We start from the raw sequence: 26,301 nt of genomic DNA on the forward strand, positions 1-26,301 counted from the left end.
TTGCAGATGAGAGAACCAAGGCACAGAGAATTTAACTTGTCCCAGATCGCAGAGCTAGTAATTGGTGGAACAAGGACTGAACCTAGAGATGTTTATTGATGATGATAATAGCAAGACTTTTTCCTATGAGAAGTATCATTTCCTTTGCACTTTAACAATGACTCCAATCCTATACTTTAATTACAAGTATTTCATGGTTAACTATGAAAATACTTTTATTTGTTCTTTCAGTGGCCCCATTTTTAAATTAGTAAAGAGTACATTATAACTTAAGGGGCTAATCAAAATTTATTTACTGTCTGAATGTATTAGTTTTAGTTTTCATTAATCTGAGACTTAGTTTTGTTTCAGATATATTTAACTGTGCTCAATTATAGGAACCAACTTTAGAATATTACATTTATAATGGAATGAGTGTAACTTTAAATGTCTCAGACTTTGGAGAAAATTATCTAATTATATGTTTATATTTCTGACATGATTAGGTGACAATGTTTAATTAATTTTAGAGGCACTTTTACCCCGATGTGGGGCTATATGTTCTAAATCATTATAACTTTCTGTTTGTAAGAAACATTTAATTAATATGCTCAAGTTTAATTTGGAAGTTTAGTGATATTTTACTGTTACATCACTAATTTAACATGCTATTTAAGAAAACACCAATGTTTACTAATCTTAAAATGAGCATTTTATTTTAGTGTTTTCACAATTAAAGGGTTACTTAATGAATGACTTTGTAGTGCTTTGATCTTATGGAATGCTGGCAAGTATTATTTTCTATATTTTAATTCCAGAAAAGTATATAAGGTAGTATTAACCTCTATAAAATTAGAGTGCCTGAAACTATAAAAAGTAAAACGTATTTGTCAGTTTTGTCTTCTGATTAAAGAAACCTCACAAAATTCCAAAATGTTGTTAGGGAAGTATATGTACTTTACAAGGATTATTGGAAAATCACTATGATAGATGAAACAGGATGCGCACTTATAGTGGTTTTATCTTATTCAGGAGTAAAGGCAGATTATCAAAGTGGACCAGAATCATCAAGCGCACTTCTGTGGTGGAAATAGAATTCATTTGTTTTTCTGATCTAAGTCCTGTGACACAGAACAGACATAGAGTCCTTGTGGAATTCAGAAAATCATTTGTCTGTGAAGAATGTGGATTTAGGGCTTCTATGCTGTGTCATGGCTAAAAGTCTTAAAAAGAGGCAAATTTAATTATGAAGGGGGTTTGATTAAATCCCCTGAATCAGGCAGATAAGTATTATGATGTTACTGTTAGCTTAAGAAATACTAAGGCTCTTAGTGCTTATTCTCTGGAAGGGACACAAATCATTGAAGCCTTCTTTCCCAAGGGGTTGGATAAATGATAGTGATTAGATTTAACTGAATATGACATATACCTATATACATAGATCTTTTAACCATTCTATAAACGGTTATATAACTGAGTAATTTCCTACCCTTCCTTTAGTAGAGCACATTAAAAAAATCAATTTCAATTACTATTGTTATGATATCCTGTATATAAATTTAAACTAAGATTTCATGATGAAAGCTGATCTTAAAGAATTTGTCAGTTGCATTCTTTAGTTAGATAAATTTTATATATATTATATTGAAAGTAATGGAAAAATATTAATAAGCAAAGAAAAGAGTGTTTCTGTTACCATTTTGACCATTTTGATGTATACCTTTCAAAAATTTAAATATATATATTTACATCATATTAGTAATGTATATACCATATTTGTATTTTAAAATATAGTATCATGTTTTACAGTATTATAGTACCCCTTTTTAAAATTTAGAAATATATCATGCCATTTTAAAATGTCAGTAAATATAACTTATTTTTAAGACAGGAAAGAAAGAGAACAAAGAATTGCTTAGACATATTTTCTCCTCATTAGATCTTTTAGAATGAAAAGTATTAGTTAAAATATGCATATATAAGTTAGGGAAGGCTTTGGAAGAAAACTTTTTAAATGAATTATAGCTGTATAGATAAATTTATTTTAATTTGTAGTGTGCAAACTCAGTATTTTTCTGTAAGATAGTGATATATGTTTATCATATCTTTATACTGACAAAAAATCAAATGACTTGCTCAGGTTTTTTATTTTTTGAATTATTAGAGTTTTTATTTATTTTTAATTTTTTAAAATAGATCTTTATTGGAGTGTAATTGCTTCACAATAGTGTGTTAGTTTATGTTGCACAACAAAGTGAATCAGCCATATGCATACACATGTCCCCATATCCCCTCCCTCGTGAGCCTCCCTCCCACCCTCCCTATCCCACCCCTCTAGGTCATCGCAAAGCACCGAGCCGATCTCCCTGTGCTATGCTGCTTCTTCCCACCAGCCAAATTATTTTACATTCGATAGTGTATATATGTCGATGTTACTCTCACTTTGCCCCGGCTTTCCCCTCCCACCCCATGTCCTCAAGTCCATTCTCTATGTCTACCTCTTTATTCCTGCCCTGCAACTAGGTTCATCAGTACCATTTTTTTTTAGATTCCATATATATGCGTTAGCATGTGGTATTTGTTTCTCTCTTTCTGACTTACTTCACTCTGTATGACAGACTCTAGGTCCATCCACCTCACTACAAATAACTTAATTTCATTTCTTTTTATGGCTGGGTAATATTCCATTGTATATATGTGCCACATCTTCTTTATCCATTCATCTGTGGATGGACATTTAGGTTGGTTCCATGTCCTGGCTATTTTTTTTTTTTTTAAAAACATCTTTATTGAAGTATAATTGCCTTACAATGGTGTGTTAGCTTCTGCTTTATAACAAAGTGAATCAGTTATACATATACAATATGTTCCCATTTCTCTTCCCTCTTGCATCTCCCTCCCTCCCACCCTCCCCATCCCACCCCTCTAGGTGGTCACAAAGCACCGAGCTGATCTCCCTGTGCTATGCGGCTGCTTCCCACTAGTTATCTGTTTTACATTTGGTAGTGTATATATGTCCATGACACTCTCTTACCCTGTCACATCTCACCCCACCCCCTCCCCATATCCTCAAGTCCATTCTCTAGTAGGTCTGTGTCTTTATTCCCGTCTTGCCACTAGGTTCTTCATGGCCTTTTTTTTTTTTTTTCCTTAGATTCCGTATATATGTGTTAGCATACTGTATTTGTTTTTCTCTTTCTGACTTACTTCACTCTGTATGACAGACTCTAACTCCATCCACCTCATTACAAATACCTCCATTTCATTTCTTTTTATGGCTGAGTAATATTCCATTGTATATATGTGCCACATCTTCTTTATCCATTCATCTGTCGATGGACATTTAGGTTGGTTCCATGTCCTGGCTATTGTAAATAGTGCTGCGATGAACACTGTGGTACATGTCTCTTTTTGAATTATGGTTTTCTCGGGGTATATGCCCAGTAGTGGGATTGCTGGGTCGTATGGTAGTTCTATTTTTAGTTTATTAAGGAACCTCCATACTGTTCTCCATAGTGGCTGTATCAATTTACATTCCCACCAGCAGTGCAAGAGGGTTCCCTTTACTCCACACCCTCTCCAGCATTTGTTGTTTGTAGATTTTCTTTTCATTTCCATTCTAACTGGTGTGAGGTGATAGATACCTCATTGTAGTTTTGATTTGCATTTCTCTAATAATTAGTGATGTTGAGCAGCTTTTCATGTGCTTCTTGGCTATCTGTGTCTTCTTTGGAGAAATGTCTATTTAGGTCTCCTGCCCATTTTTTAATTGGGTTGTTTGTTTTTTTAATATTGAGCTGCATGAGCTGTTTATATATTTTGGAGATTAATCCTTTGTTCGTTGACTTGTCTGCAAATATTTTCTCCCATTCTGAGGGTTGTCTTTTCGTCTTGTTTATGGTTTCCTTTGCTGTGCAAAAGCTCTTAAGTTTCATTAGGTCCCATTTGTTTAATTTTGTTTTTACTTCCATTACTCTAGGAGGTGGATCAAAAAAGATCTTGCTGTGGTTTATGTCAAACAGTGTTCTTCCTATGTTTTCCTCTAAGCATTTTATAGTGTCTGGTCTTACATTTAGGTCTTTAATCCATTTTGAGTTTATTTTTGTCTGTGGTGTAAGGGAGTGTTCTAATTTCATTCTTTTACATGTAGCTGTCCAGTTTTCCCAGCACCACTTATTGAAGAGGCTGTCTTTTCTCCATTGTATGTTCTTGCCTCCTTTGTCATAAATTACTTGCCCATATGTGCATGGGTTTATCTCTGGGTATTCTATCCTGTACCATTGATCTATATTTCTGTTTTTGTGCCAGTACCATACTGTCTGGATTACTGTAGCTTTGTGGTATAGTTTGAAGTTAGGGAGCCTGATTTCTGCAGCTCCGTTTTTCTTTCTCAAGATTGCTTTGGTTATTTGGGGTCTTTTGTGTTTCCATACGAGTTGTAAAATTGTTTGTTCTAATTCTGTGAAGAATGCCATTGGTAATTTGATAGGAATTGCATTGAATCTGTAGATTGCTTTGGGTAGGATAGTCATTTTCACAATGTTGATTCTTCCATTCCAAGAACATGGTATATTTCTCCATCTGTTCCTGTCATCTTTGATTTCTTTCATCAGTGTTTTATAGTTTTCTGAGTACAAGTCTTTCGCCTCCTTCAGCAGGTTTATTCCTAGGTATTTTATTCTTTTTGTTGCAATGGAAAATGAGAGTGTTTCCTTAATTTCTCTTTCTGATTTTTCGTTGTTGGTGTATAGGAATGCCAGAGATTTCTGTGCATTAATTTTGTATCCTCCAACTTTACCAAATTCATTGAATAGTTCTAGTAGTTTTCTGGTGGCATCTTTAGCATTTTCTATGTATAGTATCATGTCATCAGCAAACAGTGACAGTTTTATTTCTTCTTTTCCAATTTGTATTCCTTTTATTTCTTTTTCTTCTCTGATTTCTGTGACTAGGACTTCCTAAACTATATTGAATAAGAGTGGTGAGAGTGGACATCCTTGTCTTGTTCTTGATCTTAGTGGAAATGCTTTCAGTTTTTCACTGTTGAGTTTGATGCTTGCTGTGGGTTTGTTATATATGGCCTTTATTATGTTGAGGTAGGTTCCCTCTATGCCCATTTTCTGGAGATTTTTTTTTATCATAGATAGGTGTTGAATTTTGGCAAAAGCTTTTTCTGCATCTCTTGAGATGATCATATGGTTTTTATTCCTTAGTTTGTTAATGTGGTGTATCACATTGATTGATTAGCATATATTGAAGAATCCTTGCATCCCTGGGATAAATCCCACTTGATCATGGTGTATAATCCTTTTAATGTGTTGTTGGATTCTGTTTGCTAGTATTTTGTCCAGGATTTTTGCATCTATATTCATCAGTGATATTGGTCTATAGTTTTCTTTTTTTGTGACATCTTTTTCTGGTTTTGGTATCAGGGTGATGGTGGCTTCGTAGATTGAATTTGGGAGTGTTTCTCCCTCTGCAATTTTTTGGAAGAGTTTGAGGAGGATAGGTATTAACTCTTCTCTAAATGTTTGATAGAATTCACCTGTGAAGCCATCTGGTCCTGGACTTTTGTTTGTTGGAAGATTTTTTATTACGGTTTCAATTTCATTACTTGTGATAGGTTTGTTTGTATTTTCTAATTCTTCCTGGTTCAGTTTTCCTTGGAAGATTGTACCTTTCCAAGAATTTATCCATTTCTTCATGGTTGTCCATATTATTGGCATATAGTGTTTGTAGTAGTCTCTTATAATCCTTTGTATTTCTGCAGTGTCAGTTGTGGTTTCTCCTTTTTCATTTCTAATTTTATTGATTTACGTCCTCTCCCTTTTTTTCTTGTTAAGTCTGGCTAAGGGTTTACCAATTTTGTTTGTCTTCTCAAAGAACCAGCTTTTAGTTTTATTGATCTTCACTCTTGTTTTCTTCGTTTCTATTTCATTTATTTCTGCTCTGATCTTTATGATTTCTTTCCTTCTACTGACTTTGGGTTTTCTTTGTTCTTCTTTCTCTAGTTGTTTTAAGTGTAGTGTTAGATTGTTTATTTGAGATTTTTCCTGTTTCTTGAGGTGAGATTGAATTGCTATAAACTTTCTCCTTAGAACAGCTTTTGCTGTGTCCCATCGGTTTTGGGTCGTCATGTTTTCATTGTCTTTTGTTTCTATGTATTTTTTAATTTCTTCTTTGATTTCTTCAGTGATCTCTTGGTTATTTAGTAGCGCACTGTTTAGCCTCCATGTATTTGTGTTTTTTACAGTTTTTTTCCTGTAATTGATTTCCAGTCTCATAGCGTTGTGGTCAGAAAAGATGCTTGATATGATTTCAATTTTCTTAAATTTTCTGAGGCTTGATTTGTGACCCCAGATGTGATATATCCTGGAGAATGTTCTCTGTGCACTTGAGAAGAAAGTGTATTCTGCCACTTTTGGTTGGAACGTTCTATAAATATCAATTAAATATATCTGGTCTGTGTGTCATTTAAAGCTTGTGTTTCCTTGTTTATATTCTGTTTGGATGATCTGTCCATTAGTGTAAGTGGGGTGTTAAAGTCCCCTACTATTATTGTGTTATTTTCGATTTCTCCTTTCATGGTGGTTAACCTTATGTATTGAGGTGCTCCTATTTTGGATGCATAAACGCTTATAATTGTTATATCTTCTTCTTGGATTGATCCTTTGATCATTATGTAGTGTCCCTCCTTATCTCTTGTAACAGTCTTTGTTTTAAAGTCTATTTTATCTGATACGAGTCTTGCTACTGAAGCTTTCTTTTGATTTCCATTTGCATGGAATATCTTTTTCCATCCCTTCATTGCTCTGGTTTGTAATATTCAGTTATAATTAATTTCTTCTACTGATGATCCAGTATTTAAGTCAGAATAGATACTGACTTTTTAAAGTGTCCACAGGTGATTTCATAGCTGTATAAATTCTAGAATAAATTGCCACATGTAGGAATAGAATTATATCAGTCAGTATACTATATGTAATGTCGCAGTAACAAATGACTCCAAAATTTCAGTGGCATTACAACAAGCGACTTCTCACATATCCCACATACTCATATAGCAGATCAGCTGTGCTTCTGCTTCATGGGTTCCTCACTTTATAAATGAGGCTGATAGAGCAGCCCCTATCTTGGACACTGTTTGTCTCATAATAAATGTCTCTATATAGGACATTGCTGGTCTTCTGTGTGCTAGAACATGGCATTATTTTTTACATTCTGCCCACATTTCACTGGCCAAAGAAAGTAACTTTGGCACTCTTGATTTTGACAGGACAGGGAATATATAATCTTTCCAGAAGTGGCACCACATGGTCAAGCCAAATATCAGTGAGACAGGAGAGTATACTTTCCCCTCAGGGAGGTGGAACAAATACAGTCCACTACCATAACTCATTATTTAAACTTTATAAAATACAGAAAAGATAAAGAATCTGTTTTCTAGTAAGCTATGTTGACCAAATTTTGTATAACTTTACATTTTAACATCTGCAACTATTTTCCCCTAGTTTGTTAAGAGGGTTGAAAACAGGGGGCCATATGTCTAGTTGGAACTTTTTTCTTTTGCTACAGAGTTCTTAGTAGTGTAAAAAGATTGTTCAGCATGTTATTCTGCTTTCCTTTAAATAAACTTGAATGTTCTAGACCAGGGGTCCCCAACCCCTGGGCACGGACTGGTACCAGTCCATGTCCTGTTAGGAACTGGGCCACACAGCAGGAGGTGAGTGGCGGGCGAGCAAGCAAAGCTTCGTCTGTATTTACAGCCACTCCCCATCACTCGCATTACCGCCTGAGCTCCGCCTCCTGTCAGATCAGCAGTGGCATTAGATTTTCATAGGAGCACGAACCCTACTGTGAACTGCGCATGCAAGGGATCTAGGTTGCACGCTCCTTATGAGAATCTAATGCTTGATGATCTGACGTGGAGCTGAGGCGGTGATGCTAGACTAGCACTGGGGAGCGGCTGCAAATACAGATTATCATTAGCAGAGAGGTTTGACTGCACAGACCATAGTAAATCAATTGCTTGCAATCTCATATCAAAACCCTATCAGTGAGTGGCAAGTGAAAACAAGCTCAGGGCTCCCACTGATTCTGCATTATGGTGAGTTGTATAATTTTTTCATTAATATTACAATGTAATAATAATAGAAATAAAGTGCACAATAAATGTAATGCACTTGAATCATCCCAAACCATCCCCACCCTGGTCCATGGAAAAATTGTCTTCCACAAAACCGACCCCTCATGCCAAAAAGGTTGGGGACCGCTGTTCTAGACTATTAAGATTCTGTTAACTATGTTTCATGAAGCATTTTCTCGGCTTCAGAAGCCTTATGCTTGGCATTTCAAGGAGTCACCACTAGATGGTGATCTCGCTCATTTAGAAGGATAGAACGGCTGTGTGTTTCTCTTCAGGTGAATGGGTTGGTTACAAAGGGACCAGAAACGTGAGCCATACTAATGTTATGGGAAGAGTCTTTATAATCAAAATGGTACTATTTATGAGTATGTATATATATATATGTGTGTGTGCGTGTGTGTACACAAACGCATATCCTCACACAGGAAAATTCCATTTGAAGCAAAGCTACAAAATAATGTTTTGCCATATTAAGTTACTTCCTCAGAGTATATATATATTTTCAACCGTTATTTCCCAAACAGAGAGACAAGTTTTCCTAAGCACAGTTTCTCAAGAAATTGTACTGAGGCTTGGGTCCACCTGATTGCTTTTTCCTAATACTTCGTTGGAATTTACTAACTGTTGCTGAAACTGTGGTTGTTTTATTTATTTATTTATTTCAAAAAATTGGGGGGCCGTGCCTCGTGGCATGGAGGATCTTAGTTCCCTGAGCAGGGATCAAACCTGTGCCCCCTGCAGTGGAAGCCTAGAGTCTTACCCACTGGACCGCCAGGGAAGTTTCAAACTGTGGTTGTTTTAGATGTGAGCCTTCATCTTCGTTTTAGCAACCTATGTGTTACTCAGCCTCAGTCTCTTTTTCTATAATTAATTGGAGTGAAGAGGGAGTAAAATTTTTATATTTCATTTAGACATGTTAAAAATTAACTTTTGTGGTTCATTAATCACAGAATGGGAAAGCTGGTGCCCACACTTTTACTTATTTATTTAGAAACCTTACTTAATGATTATTGCCAGGGGTAACTTTGTTCTAACCTTTTTTCCCCAAAATAACTCAACATAATAACCAATTTGTTATTGGTAAAAATCTAAAAAATGTTTGAAACTATAGACCAAATAGCATAGTTCTCCTTAAAAAAATGCTAAGTTCAGTTGTTAATGCACTTTTTGGTGCTCCTAAAATAATAGTTTTGTTTTTTTTTTTAATTTATTAATTTATTTATTTTTGGCTGTGTTGGGTCTTTGTTTCTGTGTGAGGGCTTTCTCTAGTTGTGGCAAGCGGGGGCCACTCTTCATCGCGGTGCGCAGGCCTCTCACTGTCGCGGCCTCTCTTGTTGCGGAGCACAGGCTCCAGACGCGCAGGCTCAGTAGTTGTGGCTCACGGGCCTAGTTGCTCTGCGGCATGTGGGATCTTCCCAGACCAGGGCTCGAACCCGTGTCCCCTGCATTGGCAGGCAGATTCTCAACCACTGCGCCACCAGGGAAGCCCAATAGATAGTTTTCATCATACATTTCTGCTGTGACTCAAAGCTTATGGCTCTCTGTCATGTGATTCAGAAAACTTATAGGGTTTCATGTAGTTATTAGTAGAAATAGAAAATATATGGCTAGGATGCTGCATTTATATAAAGTAAATATTTAATGTATACTCTTGGCTTGAGTTGTGTAAAAATGAATTTGAGATAATACTCTTTACCATACTAAGGAAAATGATCTGTCACAAACCAGTTTTTTTCTAAAACCCCTTTTTATCTAGTTTATCACTGAATCGTGATTCTCAAAGGTGAAGTGTTATTAAAACTTCGTAAGAGTCTAACTGAAGATGTAAATGAGTGGTTGCAATATGGCCAGAATGATCTCTTGTATTCATTCTAATTTGGCAGTTATAGTTTGTGTATATGATCCCTGAGACAGAGATCAGAGAAAGCTGCTGTATGGTTGGGAATCACACAAAAGCTCGTAGTGAACAGCAAAGCAAATTCTGGTTGAAAGAAGGTTGGGGGTTGGGAGTTCACTGATTCAAGCGTTTCCCCCAAGATATAGTGATGCAACTCTGTGGAGTACTTATAAAAATCATATGCTAGGAAAAGTCTAGTTTTCTGACAGTATCTGGGCTATATGTACCTTTCTCATCTTTTCTCCTGTCATTCTCAATAGCTCCTTATCTTTATACATAAGTTACCTCTTGGATTTCTCAGAACATGCCATTTTATTCTGCTGAGAATGCTCTTCACAACACTGGTCACCTGGCTTTAATACAAGATGCTTTTTAAACTACATCTTTCTAGATAGGAAGTCATTTCCAAGAGGGAGTATATTCTTTGTATTTCATTAATTTACATATCATACTGCTGGTTTTGAACTCTGGCTCTGTGTAATCTAGGCAAGTTACTTCAACTCCGTGCCTCAGTTACCTCATTTGTAAAATGGGAATAATAGTAGTATTTACGTCATAGAGTTGTTATGAGGGCTAACTATGTTAATGTCTGGCATAAGGTAAGTATTCAGGAAGTGTTAGCTATTATTACTATTGCTACTACTACTACTATTTATGGCTGTGGCATGGATAGGCGAGAAAGAAGTGTATCTTGAATGAACAAATAAATACAGTAGAGTCGCTTCCTATGTTGAGGTTAGGTTTTAGGATCAGCCTATACGGCTAAAACCTTTCATAGTCAAAAGTATCTTTAAGAATCCTTCAGGGAAATCTAACAGGATATTTGAAGTTATTAGTGGAAAAATGATTAAGCCATTGCATTTTTAAATCCCTTTCAGTTTACCCAATTCAATAAACTGTTCCTATTTGTCTTTATTTCTTTAAAAAGTCTTCTCTGGAGCGGCCAAACTAGAGATGCCATGTTCTAGACAAAGCGAACACAGCCAGGTTTTCTTCCATGTCGGACTGTGTTACCATTCTTTCAGTTGGATACCACATGAAGAGGTTGCTTTACGTTCAAGGGCCAAGTTAGATGAAGGTACACTTTTTTTTTATACAGGAGAATCACTCTCACTTTTACCCCCTAGTTCGAGTATTTGCAGTAGTAGAGGTATTTGGGACGTGAGGGCAACCAGGTGAAGCAGCCGGTTTTATCGTAGTTGCCATTTGCTTTGTTCATGTCACCTATTACAGGCTTTTGCTGTGGGTAAACGTTTATGACTTGGAACAGCATCAGAACTATGGTATTTGAATTGCTGCTCTCCATCTCTCTTTCAGTTCCCTTCCTTTCCCCCCCGTCTTCTCTCCCTTATCCCTTTCAGAGGAAGTATTAATGGAATGCTTTCAAGTCAAATGCAACTCTACTTTTATATCTCAGATTAACAAATTTCAGTACTAATTACTAATTCTTCTCTTACTATAACATTATAACGTAGTCTGTATGGTGGCAGTGCTTCAAGGGTGGTAGTTTTGGAGTAAATCAGGCACATAGATGACTTTTTGCATAGGAGTTAAAATCTCCTTAACAGGAGGATCTAGATGCAAGTGCTGATATCACAGAGCTTGATATACTGTTGTGAGAGCGTGGAGTTCCTGTAATAAATAGTTTAAAAGTTGAGGCATATACTAGGCAACCAAATTTCAAGATCTGCAGGGAAAGTTCATTGCTGATGCTAACTTAGAAAGGAAAGAGACATAGAGAACTCCTTTGCCTTCTGAAAGGTTAAAAAAAAGCAGCAGCCCAACATGGTCCTGAATTATAGAACATTCTGTACTGCAGTAGCATGCTGTGTAATTCATCCTCACTATGCAAATATGTATTTCTTATTTCATTAGTACATAAGTGATGACAGTGATCCTACTTTCACACAGGGAATCCTGAATTGTGCATGCTTTGATTTTTGATGTTGAAGCAGTGCCATTGTATAACACTTATGTCCTTATTGGAGTTTATTTCAATATAAATAGAAAGCAGCCATTTAAATAGTTTGAAATGCCTTACTGACCTTACCGAGAACCTGATACATAGGTGACTAGTTTTATATTTCCATGGGGACTTCCCAGTTAGTGGATTTTATGGAAAATCTGGAGAAATGGTTACTGCTATTGTGGTACAGGATAAAGAATAAGGTTTTAGACACATAGGTACAGAGAACAGAGTACTGGTTACCAGAGGGAGAGGGAGGTAGGGGGAGGACGAAATGGGTAAAGGGGGTCAACTGTTATGTTGATGGATGGAAACAAAACTTTGGATGGTGAGCATGCTGAAGTGTATATGGACATCTTCATAAAATGTTGTACACATGAAACAAGTGTTACCTCAACTGAAAAAAGAGTAAGGGTTTAGATTTAGAAGACTTGGGCTCACATTTTGGAGTAAACTTTTCTGTTTCTTAGTTTCCTTGCATGTAAAATAGGAATGATAATGTGATCTATCTCACTGGACTATGAAGAGTCAATTGAGTTAATGTAACTATTAAATGCTTGTATGATGATGATAATATGGTTCAGTTGTCACTCAAGCTATTTTTCCCCCCAGGATTTGGGGGAAATAAGCTTTAAAAATAGCAAACGTTTATTGCACGCTTACAATGTAACAGGCATGGTTCAAGAACAGGCCTAGTGCCTTCATACAAAGGTGGAATGCTCCGGATTGAGAAATGTAGGAAATGTTTGTGGTTCAGAATTTTCCCCTGTGAATATACCTCTGAAATTAAGATAGAAATCAGTGTGAAATACTTAATACAAAAAAATTCACCTGATGAATAAATTTTTTTAAGAAAAAACTCAGATTTTGTTTTGTCTACATTTAAGTCTAAAAAAACCTAAGTTTATTTTTCTAATTTAAACTTTTTTTTAAAGATTTTTTTCATGTAGACCATTTTAAAACTCTTTATTGAATTTGTTACAGTATTGCTTCTGTTTTATGTTTTGGTTTTTTGGTCGCGAGGCATGTGGGATCTTAGCTTCCCAGTCAGGGATCAAACCCTCACCCCCTGCATCGGAAGGTGAAGTCTTAACCACTGGACCGCCAGGGAAGTCCCTTCTAATTTAAAATTGACCTTCAGATTCTCTTAAATAATTGATTTTTACTCAGCTGATATTGGATTTACCTTTATTAATATTATTTAATATATAACATATTCAAGAATTCAAGATAGTCATTTAAATTCTGTAGTACAATAAAAATATTGTTGTAAAGGTCTTTTAATTATTGTATAGGATTATCTACCCTATTCAATTACATCACAAAAAGAATTCTTGAAATTGAAAAATTCTTCTGACATTAAGTTCTTTTTATTTAAATGTCAGAAATCCAACTCTATGAAGCCCTTTATAAATTATTCATATTTTCTCAATTCTTAGTAGACATTTATTTTAGGTAATTCTCAAATGATTTAAAAGCAGTATTTATATTCTAAATGATATTTTTCTGCAACCTAATTCATAGCTTGACTCATTTAAAGTATTGCCAGGGAATTCTGAAGCTTTTTGGACCTCCACATAGCTAAGGATTGTCAACGGGGTGAAGTTTTTAGAACCTGCTGAGTAGTCTGTAGCTGATAAAGTCTAACAGAAGGACTTACTGTATTCCATCCGTTTATTTCTTAGCTATTCACTGAGAGAACATAGAGGTCGTATAAGAGCTGATTTTATTATAGCAGCATCATGGTGGCTGTCACCTGCAGCTAGTTTCTGTCTCCTGAGGTCTGTAGTGCAGCCAAGTGCAGTTTGTTTTATACTCTGAGAAAACATTACTGCCACATTACTGCTTACATGCCATGTGTCACAATAAATCTAGCTGCTGCTTGTCTGTTCTGTACTTTTCTGAGTGTGTTTTCCTGTTGAGAGGGCTCTCATGATTCTCTTTATTATCCTCCTTCTTTTTGTCATTTAAAATGTCCTTTAACTATTTCTCTCCCAGTTTACCTCATTATTATCTAACACATTTAGTCTACCAGAGTTTTGTAGTACTATGTGAGGCTTGGAACAAACAGCATTAAATATGTTTTGAACACTTTTATGAGGTTCCTTTTCTTTCCACTATATTTTACTATTGATCACTTTCAGTTAGTTTACTGGGAAGGATTAACTTTTTTCCTTTTATATTGATGGAATTTAGGAGAACGTTTTCAAAGGAACATGTGAGAATGTGGTGCCAATAATCATAAAGCATACAGCAAAATCTTATAGCATACTTTGAAATTTTAAAGGTGCATTTTCATTGCTCATCCACTCCATTTTTTCATAATCAACCTCCATATGGCCTATTTATAAAAGTGACTTATTTTATACTTTTTTTTGTTAATATTATTTTATCTTTTTCAAGTGTGATAGAAATAGTTATTTTAAACAATTTATGTATGTTTATATATATGCATATATATAAACGATGATGTAGAAATAATATAGAAACTCATAAGTTGCCACATATAGGTGGGGATTTAAAGAAGACTATGGAATGACACTACATGTAGAAGTGTAAGTATTGCATTAATTATGCATAATAAATTTATGTAGCCTTTTATGGTTTATAGGACACTTTCACATCTGTTGTCTTACTAGACATGTGAGTCCTAACAAGGGCTGTCATTTACTGAACCCCAAAGCGGGTAAGTTATTTGATCTTTAACTTCAGTTTATTAATGTCACCTATGTTTTGCATAGAACTATTATTAGAAAATAGTAAAAGATAATGTCCTTAAGAAAACTTAAAATTGCAGAAATTTTAATTCAGATTATCCATATAAAATACAGACTACCAAAACTGAAATTTATTCATGTATCAATTTTACCACATACTAACATCTTTGACTATTGTATATTTATTGTAAATTCTCTAATTGCTTATCTCATAGATTTTCAAGCTTTTTTATAAAATATGTCATTCTTTAGTTTCATCCCTAACTTGTGTACCCAATTGTAAATTTGGTGGTTGTATCATTTTAAATTTATACTTTCTGTGGCAGCCTGTGTAGTTTGACCTACCCAGCAGCTACTAATTCTTGATTAATATAATTTTCTAGTTGTCACATTATAACGGTAGGGCTGAAGACAGTGCCATTTCCTTTTCCAACATTAGTTTTAGTGCCCTGAGATGTTTTACCCAATTTATCACGATCTAGGAATGTTTATTCAAAAGTTACAATTGGACAGTAGTAAAATTTTAGAAAAACAATGTTACAGATTTTTTTTCTTAACCTAGGAAATGTAGCTTAGTTCTTCATAACACTTGTGTTGTTGTCTTGTCTTACATTTTCTATGACTAACTTTTATACCAAATTGAATAAGCCATTAGCTTTTAGTCTGTAGGAATGTGGATCCATAGATATTTCCCATTAGACAAAAGAAAATCTATAAAAGCGATATCTCCTAGGGCTTGGTCTTCCTAGCTGGCCTAATGGTCTAAAGCAGTGTAGTACTGTACTCTTATGAGAAAGAACTATGTTGGATGATTCCCTTAACATCCAGAAATAATAATTGGAGAGTTGTGTACACTCTTTCAGGGTACTTTAACTTTTCTACTAAATACCACATTTATTAAGCTAATATTCTGATTCAGGGAATTCATGTTATAAATTTTATACTTTTGAAACTATTACTGAACAAAATTATAAACCTTGTATATCTTGTGTCATTTAAAATTAGAGCTTGCTGTGAAATAATGAGATATACTACATTTAGGTTGCCATGTTGTTTTGATAAGTTTTTTTTTTTTTAAGAACTTCCCTTCAAAAAACACCTCCATTGGTGATTGTTACACAGCTTTGTGAATATAATAAAACCCACTGAATTGTACACTTTAAAAGTGTGAATTATGTGGTATGTGAATTATATCTCAATAAAGCTGTTATTAAAAAATTCCACTGTACAAAATGTTTTCATAGGTGCAAAGTAATAGAATTCAATTTATATTCACAGTTAATTTTTAAAAATTGTTAACCTTAATAAATGTTTAAAGCTTTAGAAATATGAAATTATGTATGACTTAAGAAAATAATTTGTTCTTATTCAGTAGTAACATATGTTCAGAAACTCTAGATAAGAAAAGACATTTTAAAGATGTGTGGATATTTTAATATTCACATCTATCCTGCATTCTGTCCCTAAGCTTTCTCTGTACTTAACTACTTCCTTGGTATCCATACTTTTCCTGCCAGCTTTCATTATTTATTTATTTTTTTTGAAAAAATTTATTATTTTTGGCTGCATCAGGTCTTAGTTGTGGCATGCGGGCTCTGTAGTTGTGGCGTGTGAGCTCTGTAGTTGCAGCATGCGGGCTTAGTTGCCCCACAGCATGTGGGATCTTAGTTCCACGACCTGGGATCGAACCTGCATCCCCTGCATTGGAAGGCGGATTCTTAATCACTGGACCACCAGGGAAGTCCCATTGCCAGCTTTCATTAGTAGTACATAGCTTTTCATGACCATCTTAGGAAAACAACCAGTTGTAAAAATATCTTCTTATAAGAGTAGTTTAGTGAAAGCACTGGCTTTTTTTCCTGGACTATGAGAGGTGTACATGAGCAATGAGATCATTATCTTAAAAGAAATACAATAAATATCTTGCAGAATAGCTTCTGAAATATAGTAAGCTTGGAATTTTGCTGTAAAATTTTGCTTTAAAACATTTTGTATTTAAAGTGAAAACTCGGAATGTTTGATAAATAGTATTGTGGCATTGGTTCTTGTGTAGATGGTGTATTTTCTTTTAAACTTTTGTTATCATTTTTAGCATTAACTTTCTAGCAGCTAAAATTGTTCAAAACATAGTTTAAAGATAAATGCAGTATCAGTCTTTGATTTTTTTTTTTTTTTTTTTTGGTGAATACTAAGAGCTGAGTACAAAATGAGGGCTGTATTGTGGATTAAGTGAAATATCTCAAGGCTGTGCTGTTCTGATAACTGAACCTGAAGTGACCTTTCTCAGACACAATTACAGAGCTGTATGTTTTTCCTTTAATTTCATCAGGGGTTTAATTAGTATACAAATAAAACTTCCCTTATCTTCCTTTCTACCTAATTGGCTTGTCTTCGCTTATATATGAAGTATGTGAAAGTGGGCTGTAATTAGGGTGACCGTGTTAACCTTTTTTCCTCAAATGTACTGTTGCCTAAAGGCCTCAAGGCCTAAAAACAGTGCTTTGGATTATTGCTTTGCAATCGCTATGGTTGTCCCATAGGTTTTCTCATGAGCAGAAGGGCTTTGGGTGCTGCAGGTTCCCACTGCTTAACAGGATCTTCATTCTTCTCCCCACTAAATGTTTATTGATTATCTTGCTGTTCCAGGCTCAGCCTCCAACAACTTAATATCAGGTGACAGTCAGGAGAGTTCTCCAAGTAATTAGAGTTGAGCATTGGGGGAACAATTAGGAGCAGAGTTATTAAACTTGATTTATCCTATTCTCCCCTGAACAGTTTCTTGGATATCAGGACATCACACTTTCACAGTCTGCCCTGGTTGAGAAATTAGTGGCTAACCTGCTTGCTTATCATCATTGCCTAGCTGCCCAGAGGTACACCCTCTTGGTTTCAGTCCTTCAGTTGGAAATATTAGAGTCCATAAAGTTTATCATGGGTTTTAATTAGATAAATCTGAACAGGAGAAAAGAAAAGCTGAAGTTAAAATTTTATATGTGTCTGTAATATATATTATATATATATGGTATAGGTATGTATGTATATAAATCATATATACACACACACACACATGAATATGTTTTTATTTTTTTAAAGCTTAGTGTTAGGATTTTTAAGGATTCTACTTTCGTCATCAAACACAAAAATGTGAACATCAGAGAAAAGACATATTACTGAATCTTTTTATGTCTTGGTGTTTTGCATACATCACCACGAACCTTAGGACTCATTGACGTATATAGATTCCATTGTGATGTTCCTCAGCTCTTTAAAATGAGAATGCTGTGTCCATAAGTTATATAACTATGATTGTTCTTTTTTCAAAAACCATTATTTCTTCATTTTTACACTAAGGAAGTATGATCCATATCACCTTATTTATACCATTTTTTTGTTTGTTGTCTGTAATTTCAGTCTTAGAGTAGGCTATTCAGCTGTACCTCTGAAATAGTGCAAGCTTTAGAAGAGTTTGGTGGCTCCCTGCCATTGCCCCTGAGAGAAGGAGATGAAAGCTGATGGAAACTGGAAGATTTAGATATATAGTGGAGATTCTAATTCTCTGAGTTATATCTTTTTTGGAAGGATATCATAGAATTGCTGAAAAGTCCAGTATGGTTTTATAGTGATTTTAAGGTCATGGGTTCTCTCAGATTGGACCAGTGAGCTTCGCTCTGGGCAAGGCTGGAATCAATATCCTGAACATCCCTCACAAATATACACCTCTAGTCATAAGAATTACTGAGCAAGAGAATTTGAATGGAGTGGCACATTCTATTATTTCTGTTGGAAAAAGAACTCAAGCTTTATGTGTAACTGGTGGTGGATCATTAATTTTATATTCACATCTGAAAAATAGCATTTTTTATTACCTGAAAGATGTCAGAAATATTGCCTTTAAAAGGACTCAAATGGGTTTTATTTTTTTAAAGAAAGAAATCTCATGATACTTCAGTGCCTTTAAATGTCTTAAGATTGGCACAAAATAAGTAGGTTTAGCATGGCTTTTCAAATCTATTCTTTGTTGTCTTTTTAAGTTGGTTTGAATCAGTGACTATTTCCATAGTGGGATATTCTTAAGGATCTGTTAGTACTAAAGATTTAAAATAAAACATAATATCTAAAAAGTAGTCACAGTTTGCTTATTTCTAGTTTTTTGACTTGTATTTATCTGACAGCAACTTGACTGTTTGAAAGTGAAATACTGAATTAAATTTCTTTTAGCATTTAAAAATACCTGGTTTAAGGGTAAGCTGGGACGAAGTGAGAGAGTAGCATTGACATATATACACTACCAAATGTAAAATAGATAGCTAGTGGGAAGCAGCTGCATAGCACAGGGAGATCAGCTTGGCGCTTTGTGACCACCTATAGGGGTGGGATAGGGAGGGTGGGAGAGAGGCTCAAGAGGGAGGGGATATGGGGATATATGTATACATATAGCTGATTCACTTTGTTATACAGCAGAAACTAACACACCACTGTAAAGCAATTATATTCCAATAAAGATGTTAAAAAAAACAAACAAACCTGGTTTTGCTTTGCTTTCAATTCATAGTGTTCAGAGTGAATTAATTGTTTTAGCTCCATGCAGGCAGCTTGAGTTTTTATACTACTTATTGTGAGTGCATTAAAATAATATTATTAGAAGAGTTTTAAACATGAAATTATTGCATCTTGGTTGTTCTTTACTGGGTATTTGAAGCATAGTTGTGAATGTTAATGTGTGGCTACACTCTTAGAAATTAGAAAAAATATTGTGTGTATGCAATCAATTATTTAGTTCACTGTCCAACAAACTTAATTGAAAAACTGGTTGATAAGCTCATATTCTAGAAATTTCATAGGCAAAGAAATGAGCAGATTTTTAGTGCTAAGAGATCCTCTGATCCCTATATTATTTTACATCCTAGAATTTAAAATAAGAAAATACTCCTTTAACTTACGAGTTTTTGAGCCTAAGACCTTAAGCCTTAAAGTTCCAAGATGAAATTGTACTCTTGTATCTTGAAATTTTTGTGCTAAGTGAATATTTCAGATTAAAGCACATAGCAAATATCAATCAACAAATTTTGTACTTCTCTGACTAGGAAAATATTTATGGAACATAATTCCAAATGCAAGTATTGTTTATAACTCTCTCTGTTGAAACATGTTGATCACGTTTGTGTTTTCTCTGACATGAGAGTTTTTTATGGGAAATAAGTGAATTTTATTTTCGAGTCCAGTGTGTTTGTTCACTGAGATGTGTATAGCAACATAACTGTTATAGATACATTTAAAAAGATAGTAGTGGTGCTTTTAAATTTTGGGTTCCCCATTCTCTTATAGGTATCCTAATCTACCTTCCTCTCCATCACACACGTACTTTGGCATATGATAGTTCTTGTTTTAAATAGACTCTAAATTTCATGTGCTTTTTCCATTGAAATCTTTATTTTTTATCATTAAAAGAAAATGCAACCTGAGGTTTTTAATAATCAGATATTTTTAGTAAGAATAGAATGTATTTGCCTTGCAGTATTTAAAAAAACAAAACAGAGTTGTATTTTGCAGCTAAACATTTTTCAAAATCTTATCAGTTCTATCATTTCTAATTAGTAAGTATGTAAAATTTTTTGCAGAAAATTTGTTAAACCTTGATGTGTAATGACCCAAGTCTACTTCTCAGTCAGTCTGTATCCTTCTTTGTTTAATAGCCTATGGCATAAATTGAAGTTAATTATCAGGGCTGACAGGTAACTCTGTTTTCTGTCTGCTTGCAGAGTCTCTCCGAGGCAAAGATGGAGCTGAGAAGAAAAGATCAATCTCTGCGTCAGCTCAATAGACATCTTACCCAGCTGGAGCAGGACAAGCGTCGACTGGAGGAGAACATCCATGATGCAGAGAGTGCCCTCCGCATGGCAGCCAAGTGAGCATTTGGACCTTGGGGAGATCACTTAAAACAGACAAAAGATCAATTCTTACTTTCATGCTCTGGGTTTTAGCCCTGGATAATACAGTGTTAGAAAACAAAAGTACAGCTGTCTCCCTTTGAAATTCTCTGATATATCCTCAAAAAAGAAAACTCTTAATATACTAAATGTATATTTTATTGAGAAACCTTAGAAAAGAATAAGTTTCTATATAACCTCTAATGCTGTGTATTTTAGGTTCTGTTGTAGCATTACATGTTTGAAACCAGGTTTTCATTAACATGAGATATAAGACTCTTTATTTTAAAGTTTTGAATAGTTTCTCCTATCACATATTTCTCATCCCTTTCTGCCCCACTGCCTCCCAAATTTTCTTCTGCATATCTTATAATATACTAATATTGCAAGTAATATTTCCATAAGGAAATGTTAGTATATAACCAACATGTGTATTGTAGCATCTTTTTAAGTGCAATAAAAACATATTGATCATGGAAAATTCATTTAATTTTATAGCTGTATATTCAAATATGTTAAATAGAGAAAAATACGCAGTTTTCAGAGTGGGCAGCTATGTAAATGTGGTGAGAGTGTTTCCCTTTACCAGGTAATCAAGTTGACATACACTGTGAAGCTCACATTGAACAGTTCTCTTGGGTATTTTTATCTGTTCCCCACATCAGATTTCATGGAGTACTTTAAGACTGTCCTTTTTACAACAGCATGGCTTAAAGAAAATCTATTTATGGATTAAACATCTAATTTTAATAAACTCAGTGTTTTCTAAATTTGGAATTCTGGATTCCTGTACTTGCAAATACATACACACATATATATACATATATGTATGTATATATATATTTGAAAATGTATAACTATAACTTAAAAATGTTTGGAGACAAACTCTTGTTAAGCAAAACATAAGAAATATGAATGTAGTGTGTAAACTAAATCATAAAACGGGCAGTTTGCAATCCTAGGATACCCACAGCTTTGTCAGTGGGCTTGGGATATTGCTCACACATAATGAAAAAATGAGTTTACACAATGCCACAATATTGGCATGTTTGAATACCCACCAATACATTTTTGGAAAATTGTAAAGCTCTGTAACAGTGCACTACCATATTAGTTATATGTAATTGTCATTTTTTAAAAATATAAGTTTGACTGAATCAGCTTTTTGCTGTCATTTTTCAGTCTCAGTTTCCTCATGTCAAATGAGAAGCTTAGCATAGGTAATTTTTAGTATGTCTCAGAGCATTGAAAATTCCAAGATTAATGAAAACAAGATTATAAAACCTCTAGATTTATATTGTGCCTTCACAATCCTGCTGGTAATTCAGGAATTTGTCAAGTCTGAGATCTGTGACCATGGGCACATGTTCTTATAACACTAAAGAAAGCTAATTTGAAATTTGGAGAGCTAATGCATTATTTACAGTTTTCAATTTATAATTCACCATTAAAATTTTGTCTTCAGCATTCTCATCCCAACTTTTAATTTCATCATAAAGGCTAAACTCAATATACAAGGCTAGAGAAGAAAATAGTAACTTTGCATATTTCTAGTCAAGGCCATAGAAGGTTGTTATGTAATTATTATAGCACAAAAAACCCATGGAGAAGGGAAAATATTATTGTGCCCAGTATGACCATTTATATATCTACCACTAATATTTCTAAAGTCTTTTTCATTAGAAGCCAAAAGAATGCACGTTTAGCCTTTTCAGCACATTGTAAATCAATAATGTAATCATGATTTCTTTTTTCTTTCTTTCTTTTTCACTCTCTTTTAACTTTGAAAATATCCATAAGAATTTTTCCCCCCTCTAATTTTTGGCAGGCAGTATAACTGAAGATAAGAATTAAATGTGGAAATATACTAGTGAATATGGTTAGGTTTTACACTTTAGGAAAAACCAACCCTTATTTTTCAGTAATAGTCACTTATACTAAAATGTGTAGCAATTATAGTAAGCTTTGGGTTTTACTAATACCTAATCTTTATTTTCTTTCTAGAGACAAAGAATGTGTTGCTAATCATATGAGAACAGTAGAAAATGTGCTTCATAAGGTATTATAATTTTTCTTCAATATTGTTCAAATTGTATTATGACACAGTTCTCCTAGTCATTAATTTTATTAACTGCAAAGTACTTTAATTCATTTTGTAGCTTTCTTTAAAAATAAATTAACAAAAGGATCCTTTCAAATGACTGAAAATTTGTATTGAACAATGCTATATTGCATAACTTTTTTCAGAATTCACTTTATGTATGTGATAAAACTATGAAAATAGTGGTTTCCCCAAACTGGTATAATTGCACTTGAGTTATTTGTGGTCTTTGCTGACTGAACTAGAGGTCGTTAAGATTCATATATGTCTCATAATGATAAAATGTTTGACCACACTGTCTAACCTCTTACCACTCTTAAACCTACTATCCTATATACATAGATTAATATAGAGAGAGAGACATAAAGTATTGTATTTGGCAGTACTCATATACCTTAACCTAGGCAGTAATGTTTTTCAAGTTGTAATTCACCTTTCTATAGGAATATATTCTTAAAGTAAAAATTGAATATACTTAATAATAGTCTGTTATTTTCAATTTGATTACTTCTGTATGATAAATTGACTTTTAGTTTGTAGTGATGAACAGCATAATAAGGATATTACAATATTACTAAAAACTTAATATTGTTAAGTATTGACTCAATACTGACTGTGTATTTTGTTAGCACTCCAGATTCAAAGATGTCTCATTATTTCATTATTTAAAAGTAGAGAAATGTTATTTGTTTCTGTTATTGTTTAACAGACAATTTGTTGGAATAATGTAAATACCTAGTACTTTTAAGGTATATGGAATTTATGAATGAATCATATTTAGAATAATTTTGTGAATCAAATTTTTTATACAATATAGCTTTTAAATCACTTAAAAATATCCTAAAAACTAATCCTGTTAAGGAAATACAAAATAACATCAATAAACTAATATTTAATACATTTTAACATTTTAAAAACAATGGACCTCTGTATTCTTTGATGTTGAAAGTGACTAGCAAAAAGTGACTCACAGAAAGTATTCTGAAAAAAAGAACCTAATACTCTGAGTGCTATTTTTAAGCAATATTGTTTGAAATTGTGATTTCTCCTCCTTCCTACTTAAAAAAATTTAGCCTGTCCATATAGTTTAAATACAATCACATCAAATCCATATATGCTAGAAATCTGAAATTTAGGTTTGTAGGAAAAGAGACATCTTTGGTTAGATTTTTTTTGGTATGTGGTGAGACTTCGGATAGGAAAAATAAATTATGTCATGTATATGGCATACCATTTTATAGCAGTTAATGTTGCCTTTGAAATCAATTGTTTGTCATCTCCCCAGACAGAGGAAAGTAATGTTGGATAGCAGCTGTCTTGGGAATGGACTTTGACATCAAACAAAAACCATCATCAATGTGAAATATAAATGTTGCACCTTACCCTTTCATTATGAGAATGGCAAAATATGTATTTTAAATACAATAAAGACTGATTGCAACAGGACAGTTGTAATCATACAGTTCTTCATTTGCAGTTCTTTTGATTTTCTTGTCATATGGAAAGAAAGATGTCTGCAGAATTGGCCTACAACCACTGTAGATTTACTTTTGCTATATGGCTTTTTAATCTCCCTTCAGATGTAATAGTTAGTTATTTTGATTTAAGTCTTTGGAAATTTCTATATGTATAGTGATTTTTAAATTATCAATTACTTTTCAAGCTTGAAGTGAAAATTTAGGAAAGGCTAATTGATTATTGGGCTAATTCTCTTTTCTACGAAGTATGGGTGAGAACGAATGGGTGATAAGGAAGGGACCCAGAGGGTCCCTCTGAAGCTCTCAGGAAGGTGCAGCCCACCTGTCTTCAAGCCAGAGTTTGCAGGTTTATTTTCTTTGGCCACTGTGGACTGTCCAGTGGCATTTTGCTGTCTTGGAGAATCTAAGAGTGATATAGAAGGAGGGTCCAGGCTCTTTCATGGTACAGTAAAAATGACTGTGGTTACATCCAAGCTCTTCAGCATAGTTTACTGTACATAGTCAAATAGTATAGCTATTCATATTTCTTAAGCACATACGTTTACAAGGTATGCACCAGTTATTCTAGAATAAAACCAAATTTTAACCTGCCGAATTGAATTTTAATACTAACTTCTGACACAATAATCAAATAAAAAGAACTTACTTTCATGTAGAAATTATTTTCTTGTACTTTAAAGAACTTAAACTAAACATGTTTGCTTTTAGGAAAAGGGATTACTTTTTGGATATTTGTTAATTTTTGAATTTGACGCATTACATTCAACTTTTTAAATCCTAAAACTGTATTATACGCAGCCATTGACTGTATATTATTTTTTAAATCCCATTTGGGACTGATACTAGTATTTAATAAAGAAGGCTAGTCATTTTTTATTTAAAAGCATATACTTTTTTTTTCAAAGAAACAGAAGTTTTTTAAAAAAAATTACATTTAAATATATTTTATTTATGGCTGTTATAAATAGAGGCCAGAAGTTAAATTTAATTAAGAAACTTTTTGGCGGCTTATTTCAGGTTATTTGGGGTTAAGAAAAATAAGACAAAGAGAAAAACAAAATCATTACAACTTTTCATGAGGTACATTTTTTTTAATACACACACTTTTCTGTTTAGTTGAATTCTGAACTACTTGTTGTATTTTGGAAAAAACATAACTATTGAACTTTAAAAAAAATCACCATTTAAAGCATTTAAAAAATGTACAGTTCAGTGGCTTTCAATATATTTACAATGTTGTGCAACCATCACAACTATCTAACTCCAGAATATTTTTATCACCCCCAAAAGAAACCCAGTAGCCATTAAGCAGTCACTCCTATACCCCCTCATCCCATTCTGTGGGTTGTCTTTTTACCTTTTTGTTAGTGTCCTTTGATCAACAAAAGTTTTGAACTTTGATGAAGTCCAGTTTTTTCTTCTGTTGCTCATGTGTTTGGTCTCATATCTAAGAATGCATTGCCAAATCCAAGGTGATGAAGATTTTCCCCTGTGTTTTCTTCAAAGGGTTTTATAGTGTTAACTCTCATAGTTAGGTCTTTGGTCCATATTGAGTTAATTTTTGTATATGGTATGATGCAAGGATCCAACTTCACTCTTTTCCATGGATATCCAGTTATCCCAGCACCATTTATTAAAAAGACTGTCCTTTCCCTCCATTCAGTAATCTTAGTAGCCTTAGTGAAAATCAGTTGACTATATCAATTGACAAATCAATTGATCATATGAAAATATAACTGATTTTTGGGTGTTGATCTTGTATACTGCAACTTTGCTGAATTTATTAGCTCTAATAACTTTTTTGTGGATTCTTTAAGACTTTCTGTATATAAGATTATGATATCTACAAATAAAAGATAGTTTTACCTCTTTCTAATTTGGATGCCCGCCCTCCCTCCCTCCCTCCTTTCCTTTTGTTTCCCTCCCTCCCTCCCTTTATTCCTTTATTTCATCTAATTGCCTGGCTAGAACTTCCAGTCCTAGCCATTTGATTATATGATGACAACAGACTTTCTTGTGTGTTGTTCCTAATCTTATGGGGAAAGCTTTTGGTCTTGCACCATTAAATGTTATAGACGTCCTGTATCAGA

The 26,301-nt window shown here is 33.9% G+C and overlaps 1 protein-coding gene across 9 annotated transcripts in view; it reads left to right on the forward strand.

Moving 5' to 3' along the window:
* Nucleotides 1-26,301, forward strand: part of CCDC171 (coiled-coil domain containing 171) — a 365,291-nt gene that overhangs the window by 235,760 nt on the left and 103,230 nt on the right. For all 9 annotated transcript variants that reach the window (XM_068551775.1, XM_068551774.1, XM_068551781.1 and 6 more), the window contains 2 exons: nucleotides 20,465-20,610; nucleotides 22,637-22,691. In XM_068551775.1, the coding sequence (XP_068407876.1) occupies nucleotides 20,465-20,610; nucleotides 22,637-22,691 (201 nt within the window). The remainder of the gene's footprint in view (nucleotides 1-20,464; nucleotides 20,611-22,636; nucleotides 22,692-26,301) is intronic.

Source organism: Eschrichtius robustus, chromosome 10 (assembly GCF_028021215.1).
Source record: "Eschrichtius robustus isolate mEscRob2 chromosome 10, mEscRob2.pri, whole genome shotgun sequence".
Classification (NCBI taxonomy): Eukaryota; Metazoa; Chordata; class Mammalia; order Artiodactyla; family Eschrichtiidae; genus Eschrichtius; species Eschrichtius robustus.